The 23,929-nt window shown below is 42.5% G+C and overlaps 2 protein-coding genes across 2 annotated transcripts; one reads left to right on the top strand and one right to left on the bottom strand.

The window, feature by feature from the left end:
* Positions 1-225: 225 nt before the first annotated feature.
* Positions 226-8,983, top strand: si:ch211-212k18.6 (uncharacterized). Its single transcript, XM_060843222.1, has 3 exons — positions 226-299; positions 6,755-6,879; positions 8,673-8,983. Exons 1-3 carry the CDS (start codon positions 250-252, stop codon positions 8,933-8,935), a joined length of 438 nt encoding a protein of 145 aa, XP_060699205.1. The 5' UTR covers positions 226-249; the 3' UTR covers positions 8,936-8,983.
* A 2,292-nt stretch (positions 8,984-11,275) lies between these two features.
* ing2 (inhibitor of growth family, member 2) lies at positions 11,276-14,447 on the bottom strand. The gene is made up of 2 exons (XM_060843208.1): positions 13,777-14,447; positions 11,276-12,065 (listed from the first exon to the last, which is right to left on the bottom strand). Exons 1-2 carry the CDS (start codon positions 13,910-13,912, stop codon positions 11,401-11,403), a joined length of 801 nt encoding a protein of 266 aa, XP_060699191.1. The 5' UTR covers positions 13,913-14,447; the 3' UTR covers positions 11,276-11,400.
* Between the last annotated feature and the right edge of the window lie 9,482 nt (positions 14,448-23,929).

Genomic DNA, 23,929 nt, shown 5'->3' with positions numbered 1-23,929 from the left:
AACAGAACAAATTAACCAGATACACAAGCCAAATAAGAAAATATATTCTCACAGAAGTGGAGGAGCTGATGTATGACTGGGATGGACAAAGTTATAACCTGTTGTGTGATTTTTAACATTCTTACAGATGCATAGGTAACAATGCAAGTATTCATAAGTAGAGATAAATTAAGTTTTTGAAAAGTACATTTTTCTTGTGTTCAGATCAAGAAACGTTTAAAAAATGAACCAAACGTCTGCTGTATTGCAATGACGAGCAATGCTGACCGAATTGTATTTGGTGTTGTGGAAGCAAACAGGTATTGTAATTCCATTACTATTTTGAAAACTCAAAACATTTTGCTGATTGTGAATAACGCAATGCTCATCAATCATGGCAAGCATGTCTTTCAGCTTGCAGCACAAAGTGGGACAAGGAAGAGAGGTTGGGGACAAAAGTCCTTTGTCTAAGTGGAAAGATTACTTCAGACTCCCTAATTTTGTTCCCTCATTTAACATGCTCCTTAGAATCTAAGGCTTTGATTGGTCTAATTTTGTAACTACTTTTGGTCTCAAATTCTGATGCATATATATTCTTAGTATATTGCTACATGCACTTTCCCAACAAGTTGTCATTGATGCTACTGAATTATATTCAGGTCACTGCATCTTTTGGATTAGAATATCCTTTGCTGCCTTCTATTGGTGACAGAATAAAATTGCAAATGTTTTTGAGAAACACATTTATTAGATGGCTGTTATCCCGAAAGTGCAGCTCAAGACCACAGTAAATCTGAATACTTACCTGTTGGGACTTTGGTAAGCAAGAGAATTTGGTGTAGTGCTCGTTTTATGAAGGATTAGCACAAGAGAGAGAGCTTGATTTAGAGGACTAGAGGCAATAATTAGGTGACCTGAGCTTATGCAGCCTTTGTTCATAGCTAAAGTGCTCCATCCCAGGTAACATCCTGGTGAATCTCCTCTGCACCCCTCCATTGCAATCATGCAGAGACCATAACTGCATGCAGTACTCCAGCTGTAGTCTAATCAAAGTCCATGCAGTTACAGAATAACTCCCCTCCCCCCAGCCCCGCTCTTATAACCTGTTCCTCAACTGACAAAAGTAAGTGTCCTGTATGTTTATTAACCTGCCCTGTCACTTTTAGCAATTTGTGGACAAGATCCCTCTGTTCCTCCAAGCTTCCGAGTGTCCTGCCATTCACTGAGTATTCAGTTGTCGTGTTGCTAACTTAGATATTTGCAGGCCTTTTTAAAATCATAAAGTCAGGCAGAAACAACTTTGTTTTGAGAAAATGAAGTAATATTTGGCAAATCTACTAATGTTCTTTGAGCATTGACAAGCAGGGTGCATAAAGAGAAACCAGTAGGTGCAGACCATTTTGTATTTCCAAAAGATGCTTGATAAGATACTACGAAGATTCTGCACAAGAATTTCTGTGGCATTGAGGTTGATGGATCAGCAAAAGTCGGGGAATATCTAACTAACATGAAACAGAAAGTCTGGAAAAGTAGGTCATTTTGAGATTGTCAAACCAAAACTTGAGTGCTATGGAGATCATTGCTGGGTCTCAACTATTTATGATTTGCATTAATGACTTAGGTGAAGGGTGTGAATGTACTGTGGTTAAGTTTGCTGATGATACAAAGAAAGGCAGACATACAAGTTGTGAAGAGACTGCAAAGAGATCCAGGTGACTTGAGTGGGCAAAATTGTCAGGTGGGATATGTGGGAAAATGAAAGTATAGAACAGCAATATATATACAGAGGAACCTTGATTATTGAACGAGATGGGCAGGCACTATTTCATTCGGATAATCGATTATTCAGTTAATCAATTCAATGCCTTTCCTCATTGGCTCGGAGTTTTCTGTAAAGTCTCCCTGTTCAGACCAGGCAGCAGCACACTGCGCCCGAGCCCCCACACACAACCCCGTCTAACACCGCTCTCCCACCCTTCCCAAACCCCGACCAACACCACTCCCCGCCCCCAACCCTGTCAAACACTGTTCCCCAACACCATTCAACACCGCCATCACACCCACCCGCGTGCCCCCGACCCCGCTCCATGGCAGTCAGACTGGATACCTACAACAAAGCCACTGCTGCTGCCTTTTTTGGGGGGGGGGGGGCGCGTATACACACACACACCTTTGCTCTGTACAGGACAATGTTGGGAGATTATCTGGGGAAGTGGGGATTTAGGGTTCACCCTGTGTAAAACTCCAGGGGAGAGAGAGAAAGAGGGCGGGAGGTCAGTCATTTAGAGATGGTGCGTATGCTCCCATCAGCCCAGGATTATTCTCGGCAGCATTGAGTGCACTTTTAATCACTGCAAACAAAAGACGCGGTCTTTCGATCAGGACCTCAACATCTCCTTCGGATAATCCAATATTTGGATAATTGATATTCGGATAATCAAGGTTCTACTATATATATTTTTAAAATGAAGACTATAAAATGCTCCAGTACTAAAGCATTAAGGTTTAATGTACATTAAACATTTGCATGCAGATACAGCAAGTAATTAACAAACAAAATGGAAGTTGGTCTTTACTGCAAGGGGGTTGGCGTATAAAGTAGGGACCCTCACTACAACTGTATAGTGCTTTGATGAGACTGCACCTTGAGGTACATTGTATACTTTTGGTCTCAAGGAAAGCATTCACTTGCATTGAAAGCAGCTTGGAGAATATTCATCCTAAGAATCAGCTTAGTAAACAAAGGATGTCTTATGAAGAAAGGGTTGTGCAGGTTAGTACCATACTTACTGGAGTTTAGAAGAACAGGAGATGATTTTACTGAAATATGCAAGATTTTGAGGAGGCTTGGCAGGGTAGATGCTGAAAGGATGTTTCCGCTCATGGGAGAATCTAGAACTAGGGACAGATTTAAATAAGGGACAGAGCTAAAGACTAATTACTTTCTCAGTATTATGAGTCTTTGGAATTCTCCAGTACAAAGTGTAATTGGATGCTGAGCATAAATTTATTCGGGGTGAGATAGACTCATTTTTGATCAACTAGTGTTATGGGCAAGAGGCAACAAAGTGAAATTAAGCACACTATCAGTTCTGATTACCTTACCAAATGGAGAAACAGGCTTGATCTGCTGCAGTTAATTATTATGTTCTTGGTTACCTGGCTCTATTTTTTATCAGGACATTTTTTCAAAATCTGTCTTCCTATTTTATAAAACTTTTAAAATTTACTAGCTTGATATAGCATATATAACAAATGCAAATTATGTCAAGGGTTTTTGGTAGAATATACATAACTGCAATTTGCTTAGCAATTGTTTTCTCTGTTTTTATTTTGTTTAATGTTTCTGTGTCTTGCAGATTTGATTTCCAGTTCTGAGCTAAGTTTTAACTTTGCCTCTCATACTCAATGAGCCATCCTTTGCTTTATATGTTGTTGTTACCAGCTTATACTGAGGGTGAAGGAAAATAATGTAAACAAAGTTGAATTTTTTAAAAATGAAGAAAATATCAAAAGCAAACTTAGAAGGGCTTAAGGTTAACTTAGCAGAAATAAAATTGTGTTTCCTAATTGTTCATAGTTTGTGGGTAGTTAGTTCAGATGAAAATAAACCTTCTTCCATGTTCTCCAACCTCGGTGTGAACCTGATGAAGCAGAAACTAGAACATAGAACATTACAGCGCAGTACAGGCCCTTCGGCCCTCGATGTTGCGCCGACCTGTTATACCAATCCTAAGCCAATCTAACCTACACCATTCCATGTACATCCATATGCTTGTCCAATGACGACTTAAATGTACTTAAAGTCAGCAAATCTACTGCTGTTGCAGGCAAAGCATTCCATACCCTTGCAACTCTCTGAGTAAAGAAACTACCTCTGACATTTGTCCTACATCTATCACTAGAGGCCAGAAATAAACATTGACAACCCTCAGTGTCATAGAATTTTACAGTACAGGAGACTATTCAGCTCATTGTGTCTGTAGTAGCTCTCAAAAGAGCAATCCAGCTAGTCCCACTCTCCAGCCCTTATATATATTCTCATTTGAAACATCCTCTGGAATCTGCCTCTTCTACTTTCCCAAGTAGTGCATTCCAAATCCAAACAACTCTGAGTAAATAGGCTTCTCATCTCATTCCTAGCTCTCTTGCTGACAATCTTGAAATTGTGATCCCTAGTTACTGACACACCAATTAGTGGATACAGAATATTCTTCATTATCCTGTCAAAATTGTTCATAATTTCAAATACCTCAATAAGGTCACCTCTTAATCTTCACTATTCCAAGAGGAATAAGCTCAATTTCGCTGATCTTTCCTTGTATCTAAAATCCATCATTCCTGGTATCGTTATAGTAAAGAGCTGAAAAATGTGTTGCTGGAAAAGTTCAGCAGGTCAGGCAGCATCCAAGGAGCAGGAGAATCGACATTTCGGGCATAAGCCCTTCTTCAGGAATGGAGAATCAATGTTATGCCTGAATTGTTATGCCCGAAATGTCGATTCTCCTGCTCCTTGGATGCTGCCTGACCTGCTGCGTTTTTCCAGCAATACATTTTTCAGTTCTGATCTCCAGCATCTGCAATCCTCACTTTCTCCATCATTATAGTAAAATTTCCTTTTAATTCTCCAGGACTTTAGCATCCCCTTCCTTAAATAAGGTGCCTGGAACTAAACACAGAACTCCAAATGTGGTCTGACCATTGCTTTGTACAGTTGTAGCACCACTTCCTTGCTTCTCTATACTATGCCTCTATGTATAAACCCAAACTTTCTTAGCCACCTTCAGAGAATTATGCACGTGAACTGCAAGGTCCTTCTGCTCCTGTACTCCCCTCAAAGTTGCATCATTAAGCCTGTATTGTCTCCATGTTTCTTCTATCAAAACACATTACCTTCTTTTTTTTGCATTGAAATTCATCTGTCAGGTGTCTGCCCATTTGGCCAATTTGTCAATGTCCTTCTAAAACCACTGCAATTTCCTCACAATGCACGATTCTCCCTAGCTTAGTATCATCTGAAAATGTAGAGATTTTATCTTCAACACCCATCTCCAAATTGTTCATATAAATCAGAAAAACAGGGGTCCAAACATCGATCCTTGGGGAACACCACTTTCAACTTGTCTCCATTTTGAGAAATGCTCATCTGTACCTACCCTGTTTCCATCTTTTAGTCAACTTCTAATCCATTGTGCCAAGGACCCATCAATCACAAAGACTTATAATTTGCTAACCAATCTGTCTTGCGGCACTGTATGAAATGCTTTCTGGAAGTCCAAATATCCAAATTCACAGCACTACCCTCATCCACTGCCTGTGTCACTTCATCAAAAAACCTATCAGATTTGTCATACATGACCTGCCCTTGACAAAGCCATGTTGAGTGTCTAGTATTAACTTGTTTTGCTCCACATATATATTTACCTTGTCTTGGGTTATGACCTCCCACTGTTGACTTCAAGCCGACAGGTCTGTAGTTTTGTGGTTTATCCTTTGTCCCACTCTTAAATAATAAGACCATAAGACGTAAGAACAGAAATCAGGCCATTCAGCCCGTCGAATTTGGTCTGCCGTTCAATCATGGCTGATGTTTCTCAACTCCATTCTCCCACTTTCTCTCCATAACCCTAGGTCCCTTTGTCAATCAAGAACCCATCCATCTCCATCTTAAATGGTGTCATATTTGCAATCCTCCAGTTCACCGGGAGTAATCCTGTGTTTAGGCAAACATGGAAAATTTCTGCCAACAGGTCTGCAATTTGCTCCCTTACCTCTCTTGACCATTTAGGATGCATCTCATCCATGCCCGGTGACTGCTCTACCTGGAGTGACTGGCAGACATTTTAGCACCATTATTTTTTAATCTATCACCATACTGTTCAGTTGCTCAACACTCAATCATATTTTCAATTAGGCTATTGTCACCATTTTCTAATTCGGTAAAGGCAGAAGCAAAATACTATTATCATCTCTGCCATACCTTTTGTTTCAGTGAGCAGCTTACCCTGTTTGTTCTTATGGGACCCACTCTACCCTTCACTAATCATTTACGGTTAAAATGTTTGAAGAACATTTTAATATTTTTACTATTTGTGCAGACTGCCATCCTTTCCTTATGCTTCCACTTAGCCTTCATTTTGATGGGACATAAATATATTTACCACACTACAGCTAAATCTGTGAGCGAGACATTTGGCTTGATCATGACATTATTCTTTCTACCACACAAAACACTTATCTTCAACAGGAACAAGCCACTAAATCCCCACCAATGTGGTGGTGATTAAGATGATGTTGCTGCTGACCAAAAAAACTAGATCAAACACATAAATATTGTGATTACAAGCGCAGCTTGGATGCTGGGAATTCTGCAATAACTAAAATATTACTTTACTTTCTAAAGCCTTTCCATTTACAATGGCACAAGTTGGGAGTGTAATGGTGTACAATCCCTTTGCCTGGATGAATGCAGTCCATGCGGTCCCCATTGCCTGCAATATTCCAAACATGCACGAGCAAAACATCAGGTAGCCAGCATCACTTCCAGACCTACTGACTCCAACATAAAAACCTCATGCATTGTATTTCTGCTTCCAGGGATATCACCAACTTAAGGTTAACAAGTTGACTCTATTTTGTCATGAGTTCAGTTCATTCAGGCACAGAACTAACCAGTCCTTTGAGAGCAGCAATTGTAACATTCCACATCTGAAACCGATTGTAAAGTATGCCAAGTCAACTGGTAGTGATAGAATTTTTTTTCATTTAAAAAAAGACTGAAGGTGTGGGACCCGTTCAGAAAAGGTCACAAGACAATTCCAGGATATGAAAACCTTCACTTTAGAACAAACAGTACTGTACATTTGACAGATGGCGGATCGAAAGCAATTGTTTTGGCAGGTATGTGCAACTCAATGTAATTATGTTTCTGAGAATCAAAGGTTTCCCTTCCCCATCAAAAGTTACTTCCTTATTGCTCATGCTGATCTGAAGCAAACTATCCATTGTTTAGAATGATAGATCAATTATAGGTCCAAGGGAGCAGTTTCCCATCTGTTGAGAACTGGTCCACTACTGCAGCCATTCCATTTTCTTCATTGACTGGTTACAAAATTTGAGAGAGCCCATGCTAGAAACCAGTTACTCTAAAGTGTTGGATCACATTTCATCAGGCAGTGATCTAGGCCCATTGGCCTGCAGCAGAATAAGAACATATTAAAGTTGTAAAAGCTATTTAACAACCCCAGGTTAACATAAATTATTAATCTACTTACAAAGGGCTAAATTGAGTAAGAGGTGACAGAATAGGAGTATTTCCGACGATGATGACGGCAAAATGAAGATCTGTAGTTACAGGAAGTTTTTTTTTAAACCTTAATTCAGAACAAAGTAAATGTGAAATATCATTTGGCACCTCTTGTCCACCTCAGGTCATAGAGATGTACAGCACCAAAACAAACCTTTTGGTCCAACCCATCTATGCCGACCAGATATCCCAACCAAATCTAATCCCACCTGCCAGCACCAGGCCCATATCGCTCCAAACCCTTCCTATTCATGTACCCATCCAAATGCCTTTTAAACGTTACAATTGTACCAGCCTCCACCACTTCCTCTGACAGCTCATTCCATACACGTACCACCCTCTGTGTGAAAACGTTGCCCCTTAGGTCTCTCTTATATCTTTCCCCTCTTACCCTAAACCTATGCCCTCTAGTTCTGGACTCCCTGACCCCAGGGAAAGACCTTGTCTATTTATCCTGTCCCTGCCCCTCATGATTTTGTAAACCTCTATCAGGTCAGCCCTCAGCCTCTGATGCTCCAGGGAAAACAGCCCCAGCCTAATCAACCTCTCCCTATAGCTCAAATCCTCCAACCCTGGCAACATCTTTGTAAATCTTTTCTGAACTCTTTCAAGTTTCACAACATCTTTCTGATAGGAAGGAAACCAGAATTGCACGCAGTATTCCAACAGTGGCCTAACCAATGTCATATACAGCCACAACATGACCTCCCAACTCCTGCACTCCCTGGCCAATAAAGGAAAGCATACCAAACGCCTTCTTCACTATCCTATCTACCTGCAACTCCACTTTCAAGGAGCTATGAACCTGTGCTCCAAGGTCTCTTTGTTCAGCAACACTCTCTAAGACCTTACCATTAAGTGTATAAGTCCTGCTAAGATTTGCTTTCCCAAAATGCATCATCTCACATTCATCTGAATTAAACACCATCTGCCACTTCTCAACCCATTGGTCCAGCTGATCAAGATCCTGTCTTCGCTGTGCACTGCACCTCCAATTTTGGTGTCTTCTGCAAACGTGCTAACTACTAAAGATCTGTATTGGCAGATAGCTGTTGGATCTGGGTGGTCTGTAAAGTGTATAGTGAGATTACGTCCCTAAATGAAGAGAGATGAGAATAAAATACAATTGCATTTCTCATTCTCCCATTAAATGATGCAGGAAAAATTATTTTCGTATTCCAAAAAGCCTCATCCCATGAATACTTTAGTCTGTTTTCTGCTTTTTTCTGTGTCATATTTAAGGAGTGGGAAAGAGAGAAGAGGAATCACAGACTTGAATTGATTAGAAAGCCAGTGTATAACAGTTTGAGCTTGAAAGTACAGTACTATAAATGTTTGTTTAAATGTATTAAAATACACTAACTCTTATCTTACTTTCCTGTCTCAGGTGACGTGAGTATTTGGGACCTTGATAGTGGTACAGTACTGTCCGTTTTTACACCAGACAGTGTTATTCAGAGCATGACTTTAGCACTTGAGAGCAACCTCATTCTTCTTGGCATAAGCAACAGCCCTGTCCTCATCGTCTTAAAGCTGACATCAAAGAACAAATTGGAATTAAGTTCCACAGGAGGAAACATGTTTGGAGAAGAATCTAGCAGCGAGGAAGATGACAATTCTAACAATGATTATGGTCTTCCTCAAGCATGAATACAAATATTTTAACCACTGGTTGAGCTGTGTCAGCTGAATACATTAGGCCGATAGGGTCCGGTGCCATTTTCTGATCACGATTGAAGTTTTCACTTATGCTGCATCACAGTAGTTCGACTGAAGTACAGACCCCTTTCAATTGCCAGATTATAAATTAATATCAACATGCTTATATTATTTGGAACTTCCAAATAAAATCAGAGTTAATACATTAGCTGATATTTAACATTCAACTTGAATGGATTAGCACATCTTCCTGAGTGGTTCAAAATCAGCAGTAAACTGGTGGTTCATTCAGACAGTATACTTTCCCGATACAGTGACCCCTGTTCTCCGTGAATAATTATTTTTCAATGTCTTATTATACACATTGAAATAATAACCTCCATTCTCTTGACATCTTATATTAAAACAGTAATTAATGCCATTGTTCTATGTGCACAATAAAAAGTATTGTACAAGGAATCAAAACAAAGTTGCTTAATGGAGAATTAGCAGCATTCTGAAAATCAATTTTGGAACAAGCAACTTAAAAACTCTTGCAGACCCCGAGATTTTGTCTATTGTAAAGCTATATTTTGCATTTGTTTTTAAACAAAAAAAAACTGACATCACTACCTATTTTCACAGCTTTCAAACCACTATAAATATTTTCATTTCCTTAGTCGCCCTTATATTCTACAGTAATGTGGAATAGAGGATTTTTTAGGAAACAAAGAATAGGGATAAACATATTTATTTCTGAATGGCAGGCAGTGACTACAGCACGGACCAGTACTAACACCCCAACTATTCACAATGTAGGTTAATGATTTAAATAAGGGAACTAATAGTAATATTTCAAAATTTGCAGATGAAACAAAGCAGGTTGGAAGAGTGTGCTTGGATGTTGCAGGGTGATTTGGACAGGCTGAGTGAGTGGGCAAATGCATGGCAGATGCAGTATAATGTGGATAAGTGTGAGGTTATCCAGTGGAAGCAAATAAAAAGGAAGGCAGATTATTAAGGAAAGCAAACTGTACACATTGGCCTTCACAATAATAGGATTCAAGTACAAGAACAAAGATGTTTTGCTACGATTATACAGAGCATTGGTGAGGCCAACTTGGGATATTGTGTCCAGTTTTGGTCTCTTTGAGAAAGGATGTTCTTGCTATAGAGGGAGTCTAGCAAAGATTTACCAAATTGATAACTAGGGGTTGGTATGGGGATCCTTGCTTTATATTGAAGATCCTGACCTTGGTGAGGATGGATCAATTCCAAGTTTGCAATGTTTCAAAATTCTGTAAGGACAGTTGACTGAAATTCAATGAGGAAAGTGAGAGGTGACACAATAAAGCTATGCTGAAACTAGAGTACAGAGTACAGTTCTGGGTACTACAGTTTAGGATGGATTCTAAAATATCATTTAGTATCTAGAAGATGGTTTATGAGAAACTTCAGTTATGAAGACAGTTTGTGGAGATTTGATAGAAGTTTTCGTTACAACAAGGGGTAGACAGTAAATGGGGAGTAACTGTTCTATTCCACAACAGGGTACACATGCAGATTATTTGCAGAATAAGCAAACCCGACGTAAGAAAAACAACTTGGTCCCACAGTGATTAGTTAAGGTCTGAAATGCTTGGAAGCATGGTGAATGCCAGTTTAATTAAGACATTCCAAATGACATCAGAGTCTTAAACAGAGTCACTGCTCAGTCAGAGCTGAAGACACAATAGGCTGAAGCACTACAACAACTGAAGGATTCTGTTTATTCTTCTAGGAAATTTAATTAATTTTCTAGGAGTTTCAGGATACATGGGAACTTTGCTTATGTATATCATGGAGATAGATGAAGAGATCAAGTGAGAACATGAATGGTAATCAAAACTGAACCTCAATTCAGTGCCCTACACTTGACATTCTCATGCTGGTGGCATAAATATGGTTCAGGATGCAGAATATATTGCTTCTCTCAGAATATCAGGACTGCACTTGCACAAAAACAAAGCAGCTTTATGTCAAAGCTACCTAAAAGAACCATAAGCTAAATTTTAACTACTAAGTCTGACTCCAAAACCTCTAAGATAGAACACTGTGTGCTATTGTAAGTACTAATTTGTGTTGGATGAAACATGAAAAGCTACACAAATTAAATCTGACCAACTTACACCATTGCACTAAACTCAATCCAGTCTCTCAAAATGATGACTATACTGCCCTTAAGTGTTACACCCTTCAGAGATGTTAAATCCATAGATGGGGAAAGATATGTATTCAGCTAGCTTGAGCTCATTTTAAAACTGCTTAAATAAGCACGTCTTCACACGTATCATTTGGGTACATGAGTCAATATACATTAATCAAAATTCAGCAATGTTTAATACTATCATAAAAATGATTGCATAGTTACACATACATTTTAAGCTAATATACATGATGGCAAAAGTTTGAAAACCTTGTAATATTTTTGGTAGTCACTACCTTAACTTCCTATCTTTTTTTGATTTTTCTATGCATTTGTCCATAGTCTTTTCAGTATCACCTCTGCATTTAGGACAATACCATTTGCCTTTTGGCTTGTATGTTAAGGCTACACAAGAAAAGTGAAACCACTCAATTGGGCATTCGTCATTATCACATCCTATCATTTCACCATAAGACACTTGGTTGCACAGACAGTAAGTTGGTTCATTTGGATCAATAGCAAAATCAATGGGGGAGATTTCCCTTTCTGGTCTAGCTTTTGAGCGCTTCTTTTTTGCGGATTTTGATCTTTTTTCTTTAGGAGGCTCCTCTACCTCTTCAGTTTCATTACCAACTTGACACAAGTCACGGTTTTCACTGTTTTTTTGTCTACGCAGCCTTCGGGAAGGTCTTTCAGTTTGTGACACTTCCATTTTTATCTTCTCAATAGGGCTTTCATGTTCATTTTGGTCCTCAAAACATTCTGAGTGACTATCCATCTCCCTTGCACAGTTCTCCACTTGCTCACTCATGTGAGAAACAATCTGAATCTTCTCATCTCCCAGTTCTTGGGAGTTAATTAATGCTCGCTGGAGTTGATGAAGCAGCCGTTTTCTTTGAATAATGTCTGGTTCTTGCTTATACTTTTCATAAGCATCATCAAGTTCCTTTAAAACTTCTGAAAAACGAAAATGACATCTAAGTTTACAAATTAAGGAGCAATTAGCATGGTGTTATTTTAACATTCATCAGCATTCTGTGCTTTAATACATTTGACCAGCAGACAATTCTAGAGTCACAGGAGTAGACAAAGAATTTTTATATGCAATGTTAATATTAGTTGGCCCCACTGCTGTAACCTACTTACCTTTATATTTATTTTGAGTTGGCACAATTGCAACAATATTAACACCAACCAAATTCAAAATTTCGATCAAATACACAAGATACATGCACAGAGGAAGATTTACTAGAATAATACTGAAGAGAAACCAATCAGAAAATTTTAACCAGGCTGGAATTCTTCATTGAGGAAGAGAGAAAACTGAGGGGCAATTTGATAGAATTTGATTTGATTTATTCTCACATGCACACTGAAATGTTTTGTTTTACATGTAGTATAGGCAGATCATATCAAACCAAGATAGAACAGAGCAAAGAATACAAAGTTACGGCTGCAAAGAAGGTGCACAACAGAGGGGAAGGAGGGTGGCAGAGGGGAGGGTAGGAGGGTGGCAGAGGGAAGGGTGGCAGAGGGGAGGGTGGGTGGGGGGGTGGAAGGGTGGCAGAGGGGAGGGTGGGTGGGGGGGTGGAAGGGTGGCAGAGGGGAGGGTGGGTGGGGGGGTGGAAGGGTGGCAGAGGGGAGGGTGGGTGGAAGGGTGGCAGAGGGGAGGGTGGGGGGGTGGAAGGGTGGCAGAGGGGAGGGTGGGGGGGTGGAAGGGTGGCAGAGGGGAGGGTGGGTGGGTGGGGGGGTGGAAGGGTGGCAGAGGGGAGGGTGGGTGGGTGGGGGGGTGGATGGGTGGCAGAGGGGAGGGTGGGTGGGTGGGGGGGTGGCAGAGGGGAGGGTGGGGGGGTGGAAGGGTGGCAGAGGGGAGGGTGGGTGGGTGGGGGGGTGGCAGAGGGGTGGGTGGGGGGGTGGAAGGGTGGCAGAGGGGAGGGTGGAAGGGTGGCAGAGGGGAGGGTGGAAGGGTGGCAGAGGGGAGGGTGGGTGGGTGCGGGGGTGGAAAGGTGGCAGAGGGGAGGGTGGGTGGGTGGGGGGGTGGAAAGGTGGCAGAGGGGAGGGTGGGGGGGTGGCAGAGGGGAGGGTGGGGGGGTGGCAGAGGGGAGGGTGGGGGTGGCAGAGGGGAGGGTGGGTGGCAGAGGGGAGGGTGGGTGGGTGGGGGGGTGGAAAGGTGGCAGAGGGGAGGGTGGAAGGGTGGCAGAGGGGAGGGTGGGGGGGTGGCAGAGGGGAGGGTGGGGGGTGGCAGAGGGGAGGGTGGGTGGTGGCAGAGGGGAGGGTGGGTGGGTGGGGGGGTGGAAGGGTGGCAGAGGGGAGGGTGAGGGGAGGGTGGGGGGTGGCAGAGGGGAGGTGGGTGGGTGGGGGGGTGGAAGGGTGGCAGAGGGGAGGGTGGGTGGCAGAGTGGCGGAGTGGAGGGTGGCAGAGGAGTGGGCGGGAGGGTCGCGGAGGGTAGGGGGGTGGGTGGCGGAGGGGAGCGAGTGAAAGAATAGGGCGCGGTGGAGAATGTAGGGGCAAGTGGGAAGACGATGTAAAAAATCGAAGCCATGTGTCCGAAGCATCTGGCTCTTTCTCCCTCCCTCCCTCCTGGCCTGCCGGCCGCAGCGGCAGCAGCAGCAGCTCCCTGTGCACTCAGCCAGCCAGCCAGGCCCTCTCCTCCTCCTCCCTGTCTTACCTCGGTACCGGGTATCGATCTCCCTCAGTCGGGAGACGCTCCGCTGCAGCTCCAACGGCAATGCTTCTACACTCTCTAAATAGTCCTCTACGTAGACGGAGAGCCGGGCCTTGGGACACTGGCCGAGCCCCAGCATTGTGCTGGCGACCGCCCGGTAAACTCTCCAAACAAACTCCGGAATGGGCCTGGCTCCGCGCCGCGCATGCGCTCCCCGCGTCACGTGACCTCGACCGAGCTTCTTGACGTTTTTTAATTCGAAACGATCGTATACCCATACTCTGACTTACAGCCAGATCGTCGGAGGGAAAAGATCTTTGTTTCGAACTTTTGAAGTAGAAAGATAAAACTGCGCAGGAAGGGCGTCTGACGGTTGGTGACCATTGAGACGGTCTCCATGGCGACGGCCGTTAAAAAACTGACATTCTGAGAATGAGCCCCGTGCTGTTGATGTACCCTGTACATTACCTGCGTCACTTCCGACTGAGACGGATGCCCCAACTGCGGCCGCGCGCTCCGTCGTGGAAAACATCTTAGCGCTTTCAATGCGGTGGTTACAGAAGGGTAACCGCTTCAAAGCGGGACACTCTCTGCCATGGGTCCGGGGACTTTCCCCTAGGCGGTTTACACTGAAGAGAAACTAACGTCCTCCGTTGGTAGCCTAGTAAGCAGGTCTTCAGAATGCCACATTGTTTGAGTGAGAGGGTAACAGTATATAAGTGGAGGATGTAGCAGTCCTTTTACAGTTGTGACAACTGAATGATAGTGACAGGTCATTTGTTTGTCTGTTTCATTATAACAGATGGTCGTTTCCATTCTCATCGATTTCTCGCCTTGAGCAAAATCAGCAAAGAAGGTTTGAGCAACGTCGGAACGGTATATGATTATGCTAATTAGCATACTTTCCCCCAATAACAGCAAAATGCTGGAGTTACCCTATTCATTAAATCCAACCCATCCGAAATGATCATAAATAGAAATTGCTGGAAAAGCACAGCAGGTTTGGCAGTATCTGCAAAGAGAAATCAGAGTTAATGTTTTGGGTCTGCTGACCCTTCTTCAGAATTGAAATGAAAAGAGAGGAAACAATGACAGAACTGGGTTACAAGCTTCCAGAAAGCATCACTGTATTTCATAGCCAGGATTTGAAGATACCAGTGTTGGACTGTGGTGTACAAAGTTAAAAATCACACAACACCAGGTTATTGACCAACAGACTTATTTGGAAGCACAAACTTTGGGATCATTACTCCTTCATCAGGTGGTTGCGGAGTATAAGATTGTAAAACACAGAATTTATAGCAAAAGATTACAATGTGATGTAACTGAAGTTATATATTGGAAAAACGCTTGGATTTTAGAACATCTTTTAGAACAAACATTGGTTTCAGTTCTTTCATAAATAAATCGCAGAACTTTTTTAAAGTTGCATTCTTAAATGAACTTTAACAATTGATGTCATATTGGCCCAGATAATGCATTTATGGTGTGAGGTGCCCTGTGTGAGACGGTCTGTGCCACAATATTCAGACTGATTCTAATCTAAAATAGGGATTTACAGAATCTTACATGGATTCATGCAGCTTTTGAGCAAAATAAAATGTAATTCTGCAAGTACAAATTCACCCCACAAACTTACGTATGTGGGGGGGGGGTGGATTATGAGTGTCTGTGAGAGTGTATGTGTATGAGTGTAAAGAGGTAGAAGTCTGAGAGGGTGGGAGTATATGTGTGAGCATATGAGAGAGGGTCTGCATGAGTGTATGGGTCTGTAGGAGTGTGTGTGTGTGTGTCTGTAGGAGTGCTTGTTCTGTGAGTGTGCGTCTGTCGGTGTGTCTGTGTGTGTCGTGCAGTGGAGTCATGCATGACATGAACCCAAGGTCCCGGTTGATGCCAATCGAACTTGGGTACCGAACTTGGCTATCAGTCTCTACTCAGCAACTTTGCGTTGTTGCCTGTCCTGAAGTCCACCTTGGAGGACGGTCACCTGAAGGTCCGAGGTCAAGTGTCCCGGACTGCTGAAGTGTTCTCCGACTGAGAGAGAACACTCCTGTGTGTTGATTGTTGTGCGGTGTCCTTTCATCTGTTGCCGTCGCCTCTGCTCGGTCTCGCCAATGTACCATGCCTCTGGGCATCTTTGCCTGCATCGTATGAGGTGCACAACATTCTGGATTAGTGGTGCTAGAAGAGCACAGCAGTTCAGGCAGCATCCGAGGAGCAGTAAAATCGACGTTTCGGGCAAAAGCCCACAACATTGGCTGAGTCGCATGAGTGCCTGCAACATAAACGGTGGGAGATGTCCCATCACGTAACGGTGGTATCTGTGTCGACACTCTGACACGGCTTGCATGTCTACCATGATAAGGTATTGTCCTGGCGTGCCAGTTCCCACGTGCCTCAGGAGACACACACGAGCTGCAACAGACAGGGTACCCTTCATTGTCCAGTACTTCCCAGGAGCTGAAAAATTATGCCCTGTTCTTTGCAGTCTGCAACACATTATCAATGAGGATGAGCACCTCGCCAAAACCTTCCCCATGCCTCCACCTCTTGCCTTTAAACAACCACCAAACCTCAAACAGATCATTGTTCATAGCAATCTGGCTGGCTTTCAGGACAACACCATACAACCTTTTTATCATAGCCAGTTTAGTCTGCCAGGATCTTGGAGAGAAAGCACAATCATAGGCTGAAAGTCTTATTGCTTCATAGTACTAGCTTGTGGGTAAAAGCACGTACACAGATTGAAAATATAAAAACCATGCACATCTCTGCCTCTATGAAGAGATAAAGTTGGAATATTTGCCCAGCTCTAGTGAGAGTGAGAAGTATCCAGGCGAACTCTCTATAAACATTTCCAGAATCAGAAAGAACAGTTTGGACACAAATCTTCAGGTGATAGGAATTGTTTTGGACTTATTCTGCAAGAAATAAATGTATACTTAAAGGACAGTGTGTTCAATTCCTAATAGTGGATTTTTCTTTTGTATAAAAAGCTCTGTTCTATGATTTAAAATGCATGATGCCTCCAAAGATAGTCAATGAACATTTTTTTTAAGTTTTTGATAGTGATAGGTTAAATTTAAATCTGGCTGTGCCACTCTTTTGGCTAGTAAATGAGAGTTAATTTTTTTAGAACTCCAGACTATGAGGTTCCAAAACTTGTTTACAGGCACGGTGCATCCAGTTTTAGTCTCCAGGTAACAGCAAGATCTTAGCAAAGAATGAGGGGGGCAACTTAAAGTCATTGTGCTGTCCCTCAGCTGTCAGATATAAGTGAAGCTTTTGAGCTGTTTCATGAAAAATAAGGTTTCACAAAGGTATACTTAAGGCGTTCAAAATGTAGAGAATGTCTGCCTGGATTGTATACAAGGTGGATAGGAAGGGAAATTTGTTGATAGATAATGGAGATTTCAGGCAGAATATAATCCTTTGATCTATTTGTTACCCTTGTCCATAGATGAAAAAAACTTCAGTGGAACAAAACTAGTATAATGTAAGTCAATCTTAACGATATAAAGCAAATTGTGATTAGATTTGCCTTAAAAATAACATTAGGAGTTATCATTCAGACATATTGTATCTTTTAGGGTGTATTTTGTCAGGAAATAAAAATAATGAACATAATTACAATTTGTTTAACAATACAAAAATGACCTAGAGTCCCATAACTGGTGTAGCTAATTGTTAAGTGTTCTATGTTGTGTTGGAACAGTTGGCTGAAGACGAGGTAGATCTGGGCCTGGGATTCCAATGGCCTGGGATTTCTTTGAGGCTTCTGCAGTGTCTTCGCATTGGCATAGCTGGTCTGGTCCAGCCTAGGATTTCTTGAGGCAACTTCATCGGCGACCTGGGTGTCCTTTCGGCGGCATCGGTGGTTCTTCTTTTCAGCATCAGTCTGGGTCACCTTGTGGCATTTTTAGTTGTGACACAATTCGGCGTTTTCTTCAGCATCGTGATGGGTCAGATTCCAACAGGAAGGTCAGGTCCTCAAGCCCAGAGCTGTGAAATGGACTAAGTAGACATTGTCTTATATTCAGTTTTTTAAAAACTTCTTTTTTCCTTTATTATATTATGATAGAAGCACTGTCATTCTGAACTTTTTATTTCTTCATTTTTCTAATTTATTACCATCATTTTGAACTTTTGAATTTCTGTAATGCTGGACTTTTTATTTCTTTACTTTTTTCTACACTTTTTCCTAAGAATTTGTACTCAAGAATCTGTACCTGTATACCTAAGATGGTGCCGTAAGTGGCTATTTGTAAACTTTTCACTGTATTCACATGAATATATGTGACAATAAGCTAATTCAAATTCAACTAAAATTGGTTTAGTGTGCATGTGTAAGTATTAAAGTATGTTTTACAACAGCACAAAAATGTTGTTTACCAGTAAACATGTTGGAAATACAGTACATAGCAAAGTCACTTAGCATCTGTGGAGAAAATGGATGGAACAACGTTGATTAACTGCTATGTGCTTCACGTATTTCCTGTTCAAGTTGGTATGTTCACCATCCTGACTTGGAAATACTCACCATTCCTACGGAAAATGGATGGAACAATGTTGATTAACCTGCTATGTGCTTCAGGTATTTCCTGTTTAAGTTGTTCTGTTCACCATCCTGACTTGGAAATACTCACCATTCCTGTCACTTGGTCAAGATCCTGAAACTCTTGCTCTAACAGCATTGTGGGTAGAACTACAGCAAGTGGACTGCAGCGATTTAAGAAGGCAGCTCACTGTCACCTTCTCAAGGGCAGCTAGGGATGGATAATAAACGTTGGTCCAGCTAGTGATGCCCAAATCCCATGAATACATTATAAAACAATTTATCCCAGTGTTTCATAACAGGAATGGGATCAAGCTGGTTCCAATCCTTCCTCCCAAGTTCAGGGGCACCAACAATGGAGAATCCCAGCATTCCTTTGGTTAACATTGCAGAAACCAATATCAAGCCGAGGAACTTAAGGGGAAAGTGTCTGAACCCCCTGAAATATTGCAGCTGATCAGAGATTGTAAATGAAGGTCATGCCTGAAAACCCTCAATTTTTTTTTGCTGAAGAGATTAAAGGAGTGGTCAGAGTAATCTCTATGAATGCTACTTAAATGAACTTCCAGAAGGCATCTGATAAAGTCTCATAACAGACTGTTAATTAAAATTGAGGTTCATGAAATTGAAGGCAGTTAAGTTGACCCAGTTAAGAAATTGGCTGCAGCAAGATATCAAGTATGAATAATGGGTAGATTCTCTGATGGGCAGAAAGGACGTAACTAATGGCTACATTTGGGGTGGCACGATGGCTCAATAGTTAGCAATGCTACCTCACAGCCTTGGGTAATTGTCTATGTGAAGTTTGCATGTCCTCCCTGTGCCTTACTGGGTTTCCTCCGACAGTCCAAAGATGTACAGGTTAGGTGGATTGGCTATGCTAAATTTCCCATAGTGTCCAGGGATGTGTGGGTTAGCTATGTGGAATGCAGGGTTTTAGTGATAGGGTAGGGGGTGAGTCTGGGTGGAATGCTCTTTGGAGAGTTGGTATGGGCTTGTTGGGCTGAATGGCATGTTTACCCACTGTAGGGATCCTATGGTACGCCACAAATTGGGGCCTCAATATGTGCAACCTTTGATATTTATACTATCTATTTAAACAAGAAAACCTTGGTTAAAACAACCCTCAACATTACCTTCTGTATTTGTGTTACGACGTGACTGCATCATCTAAGAAAAGTTACTGAGAATAAAAAAGTGAAGGCGTTTAGTATGCTTTCCTTTATTTGTCAGTGCATTGAAGTTGGGATGTCATATTACAGGACATACAGGACATCAGTTAGGCCACTCCTGGAATACTGTGTTCAGTTCTGGTCTCACTGCTCAAGATATGATGTTCTGAAACTTTAAAGGGTTCAGAAAAGATTTACAAGGATGTTGCCAGGGTTGGAGGGTTTGATTTATAGGGAAAGGCTGAACAGGCTGGGGCTACCTTCCCTGGAGCACTGGAGGCTAAGGGGTGACCTTGGAGAGGTTTATAAAATTATGAGCATGGATAGGATAAATAGACAAGGTTTTTTCCCCCTGGGATGGGGGAGTCCAAAACTAGAGGGCATAGGATAAACGTGAGAGAGGAAAGATTTAAAAGGGCCATAAGGGCAACTTTTCCTGTCATGCGTGGTGCCTGCATGGAATGAGCTGCCAGAGGAAGTGGTGGATGCTGGTACAATGACAACATTTAAAAGGCCATCATGATGGGTATATGAATAAAAAAGGTTTAGAGGGATTAGGGCCAAATTATGGTAAATGGGACTAGAATATTTGGTTAGCATGAACAAGTTGAACCAAAGGGTCTGTTTCCGTGCTGTATATCCATATGACCCTATGATTTGGGAACAAAAACAGGAAGGCAGATTATTATCTGAGTTTAAATAGATGATGAGACCTGAGTGTCCACGTTGACCAGTTGCTGAAAGGAGGAAGGTGGCAAATAATATGTTAGCTTTCATAGTGAGAGGATTCCAGTACAGGAGCAAGATGTCCTCTGCAATTAAACAGGGCCTTGGTGAGGTCACACCGAGAGTACTCTGCGCAGTTTTGGTCTCCACGTCTGAGGAAGGACATTCTGGCAATGAAGGGAGTGCAACCAAGGTTTACCAGACTGGGATGGCAGGTCAGACATATGAAGAGATTAGGCAAAAGTGAGGACTGCAGATGCTGGAAACCAGAGTTTAGATCAGAGTGGTGCTGGTAAAGCACAGCAGGTCAGGCAGCATCCGAGGAGCAGGAAAATCGATGTTTCGGGCAAAAGCCCTTCAACAGGAATAGAGGCAGGGAGCCTCCAGAGTGGAGCAATAAATGGGGGGGGGGGGGGGGGGGGGGGGGGGGTGGGGAGAAGTTAGCAAAGAGTATAACAGGTGAATGGGGGTGGGGATGGAGGTGATAGGTCAGAGAGGAGGGTGGAGCGGATAGGTGGAAAGGGAGATTGGCAGGTGGGACAGGTCATAAGGACAGTGCTGAACTGGAAGATTGGAAATGAGGTAAGGTGGGAGGAGGGGAAATGAGGAAGCTGGTGAAGTACTGGGATTGAAGTGTACCGAGGCGGAAGATGAGGCGTTCTTCCTCCAGGCATCGGGTGGTAAGGGAGCAGTGGTGGAGGACGCCCAGGACCTGCATGTCCTTGGCAGAGTGGAGTTGAAATGTTGGGCCACGGGTCGGTGGGGTTGATTGGTGCGGATGTCCCAGAGATGTTCCCTGAAGCAGTGTAGAGGATTCCACATCGGGAGCAACGGATACAATAAATGACATTGGTGGATGTGCAAGTGAAACTTTGATAGATGTGGAAGGCTCCTTTGGGGCCTTGGATGGTAGTGAGGGAGGTGGTGTGGACGCAGGCTTTGCAATTCCTGTGGTGGTAGGAGAGGGTGCCAGGACAGGAGGGTGGTTTGTTGGAGGGCGTGAACCTGACCAGGTAGTCATGGAGGGAATGGTCTTTGCGGAAAGCGGAAAGGGTGGGAAGAGAAATATATCCCTGGTGGTGGGGTCCATTTGGAGGTGGCGGAAATATTAGTGGATGATATGGTTAATGCAAAAATTGGTAGGGTGGAAAGCGAGGACCAGGGGGTTCTGTCCTTTTTACGTTTGGAGGGGTGGGGTTTGAAGACAGAGGTGTGGGATGTGGATGAGATGCATTGGAGGGCATCTTCAACCACATGAGAAGGGAAATTGCGATGCGGGGTGTGGATGAAATGCATATGAAGAGATTAGATTGGTTTTGGACTTTATACACTAGCGTTCAGAAGAATGACAGATGTCTCATAGGAACCTATACAATTTGTAACAGGACTAGATGTTCCCAATGAGTGGAGAGTCCAAGACCAGTGGTCACAGTTCAAGGATATGGAATAGGCCATTTAGAACTCAGATGAGAGATTTTTTCATTCTGATATTGGGGAGCCTGTGAAATTCTCTGCCGCAGGAAGTGATTGAGCCAAAACACCAAATGTCTTCAAGGAGTTAGATACAGCTCTTTGAACTAAAAGGATCAAAGGCAATGGGGAGAAGGGACTGGGGTACTGCGTTAGATGATCAGCCCTGAGTATATTGAATGGGGGAGCAGGCTCAAAGGGTCCCATGACCTACTTCTGCTCATGTTTTCTATGGTTAGTCCCCTAAATCCAAGAAGTACCCTGAAAAAATCTCATGAACTGCCCTAAAAACAAATTAACTGCTGTATCTCATCAGAATGAGCAGTTAAGACATTAATTATTCAGTTGAAATGTTCATAAAGAACCTGAGCTTTGCTCACTTTTTATTCTTCACTAAAATTAATCAAATACAGATATCCAGTCAAATGAGAACACCTTCCTGTAATTTATACATCAAAACATAATACTCATATACTATTCAATTAATATTGGGTTACCATTTCATTTGAATAATTCTCTGTTCATCGTTGTTTTGAATACAAATTTTTACATTCCTCTCCAAGCTCTACATAACTCCAGCAAGCCTCATGCTCTGAATTCCCTCCACTCTAATTTAGTGATTTCCTCTTTTACATTCTGCGCAATTATTTGGTCCCCTGACAGCAAGTTACTCATGATTATTCCCTCCATCTGTTGAGGTAGGTTCCTTGTTATGTCTAAGCCATAAATGATTTCATCATCTTGTCTGGATTCTGTCATGACTAATTAGTCTAATTTAAGTTAAAAATCACACAACACCAGGTTATAGTCCAACAGGTTTAATTGGAAGTACACTAGCTTTCGGAGCGATGCTCCTTCATCAGGTGATTGTGGAGAGCTCGATCGTAACACAGAATTTATAGCAAAAATTTACAGCATGAAGTAACTGAAATTATACATTGAAAAATTGATAGTCTGTAAAGCCTTTCATCTGTTAGAATACAGTGATAGTTTCACTTCTTTCATGTGTAAATCACAAAACCTTTTTTTAAAAGTTGCATTCTTGGGTTAGCTGTTAACAATGGTGATAGCTAGACAATATGTTGAAGGTGTTAGCCCCCTGTGTTCTCTGTCTATGTCATGATGTTTAGATTGATTCTAATCTAAAAACTGAGATAATAGAGTTTTACATAAATTCATGCAGTTTTTGAGCTCAGAGTTCTACATGAATGCATGCAGTTTTTGAGCAAAGTACAATGTAACAAATCAAGTACAAATTCACCCTACAAAATATATATGTGCATGGGGGTCTTTGTCTGTGTGTGTGTCTGGGGTGGGGGTTGAGTGTGAGAATGTGTGTGTGTGTATATATATATATATATATATATATAGAGAGAGAGAGAGAGAGAGAGAGAGAGAGAGTGCAGAGTGTCTTAAGTCTGTGAGGGGGTGCATGTGTGAGTGTGTGTCTATAAGGGTGTGTGTGGTGTCTGTACGCGTGTGTGTGTGGTGTCTGTACGCGTCTGTGTGTACCCGTGTCTGTGTGTATGTGACAGTGCGTGTGTAGTGCAATGGTGACCACCTGTAATGTGACATGAACCCAAGGTCCCGGTTGAGGCCCTCCCTAATTATACCGAACGTAGCTATCAGCCTCTGCTCGGCCACTTTTCTCTGCTGCCTGTCCCGAAGTCCACCTTACAGGATGGTCACCCGGAGGTCCGAGGCCGAATGTCCTGGACCACTGAAGTGTTCCCCAACTGGGAGGGGACCCTCCTGTCTGTTGATTGTTGTGCGGTGCCCATTCATCCATTGTCGTAGCCTTTGCTCCGTTTCCCCAATGTACCATGTCTCTGGGCATCCTCCAAATCATAGTCTAATTTAGGATTGACTCGGGTGTTCACAGAACTGGCAATCCATACTTGTGCTGTTAATGCTCATGGAAACTACTGCAGCTCTTGTGCCACCTCTGCATACATGGGGTGTTGAGAGTTTGGGGTGGATACCTCTCAAAAACATGCTGAGTTAAACTTCAATGTTTGCCTCCACATGGACTGATTGGCTACAGTTACTTTCCAAGTATCTATGTATCATTTATACCAAACACTTTGCTGTCAGTTCACCAAGGCAATTCTCCACAGGACATCTGCTTGGGCATTCCATACAGAAGACATGACCTGTCTATCTGAGCTACGTTTTCTGCTGTGCAGTTTCCAAGTTGTTGAGCCCAGCATGATGGATAGCCCTGTTATTTATG

This window comes from Hemiscyllium ocellatum, chromosome 2 (assembly GCF_020745735.1).
Source record: "Hemiscyllium ocellatum isolate sHemOce1 chromosome 2, sHemOce1.pat.X.cur, whole genome shotgun sequence".
NCBI lineage: Eukaryota > Metazoa > Chordata > Chondrichthyes > Orectolobiformes > Hemiscylliidae > Hemiscyllium > Hemiscyllium ocellatum.
The sequence above is the reverse complement of the archived record's forward strand: the minus strand, read 5'-3'. Positions and strand labels throughout refer to the sequence as shown.

Coding starts and splice junctions, on each gene's coding strand:
- si:ch211-212k18.6 (XM_060843222.1), top strand. CDS start 250: ATGACGAGCAATGCTGACCGAATTGTATTTGGTGTTGTGGAAGCAAAC. Junction 300..6,754: donor GGTGTTGTGGAAGCAAACAG/GTATTGTAATTC, acceptor ATTTAAAAAAAG/ACTGAAGGTGTGGGACCCGT. Junction 6,880..8,672: donor GAAAGCAATTGTTTTGGCAG/GTATGTGCAACT, acceptor TTCCTGTCTCAG/GTGACGTGAGTATTTGGGAC.
- ing2 (XM_060843208.1), bottom strand. CDS start 13,912: ATGCTGGGGCTCGGCCAGTGTCCCAAGGCCCGGCTCTCCGTCTACGTA. Junction 12,066..13,776: donor GATCGATACCCGGTACCGAG/GTAAGACAGGGA, acceptor TTCGTTTTTCAG/AAGTTTTAAAGGAACTTGAT.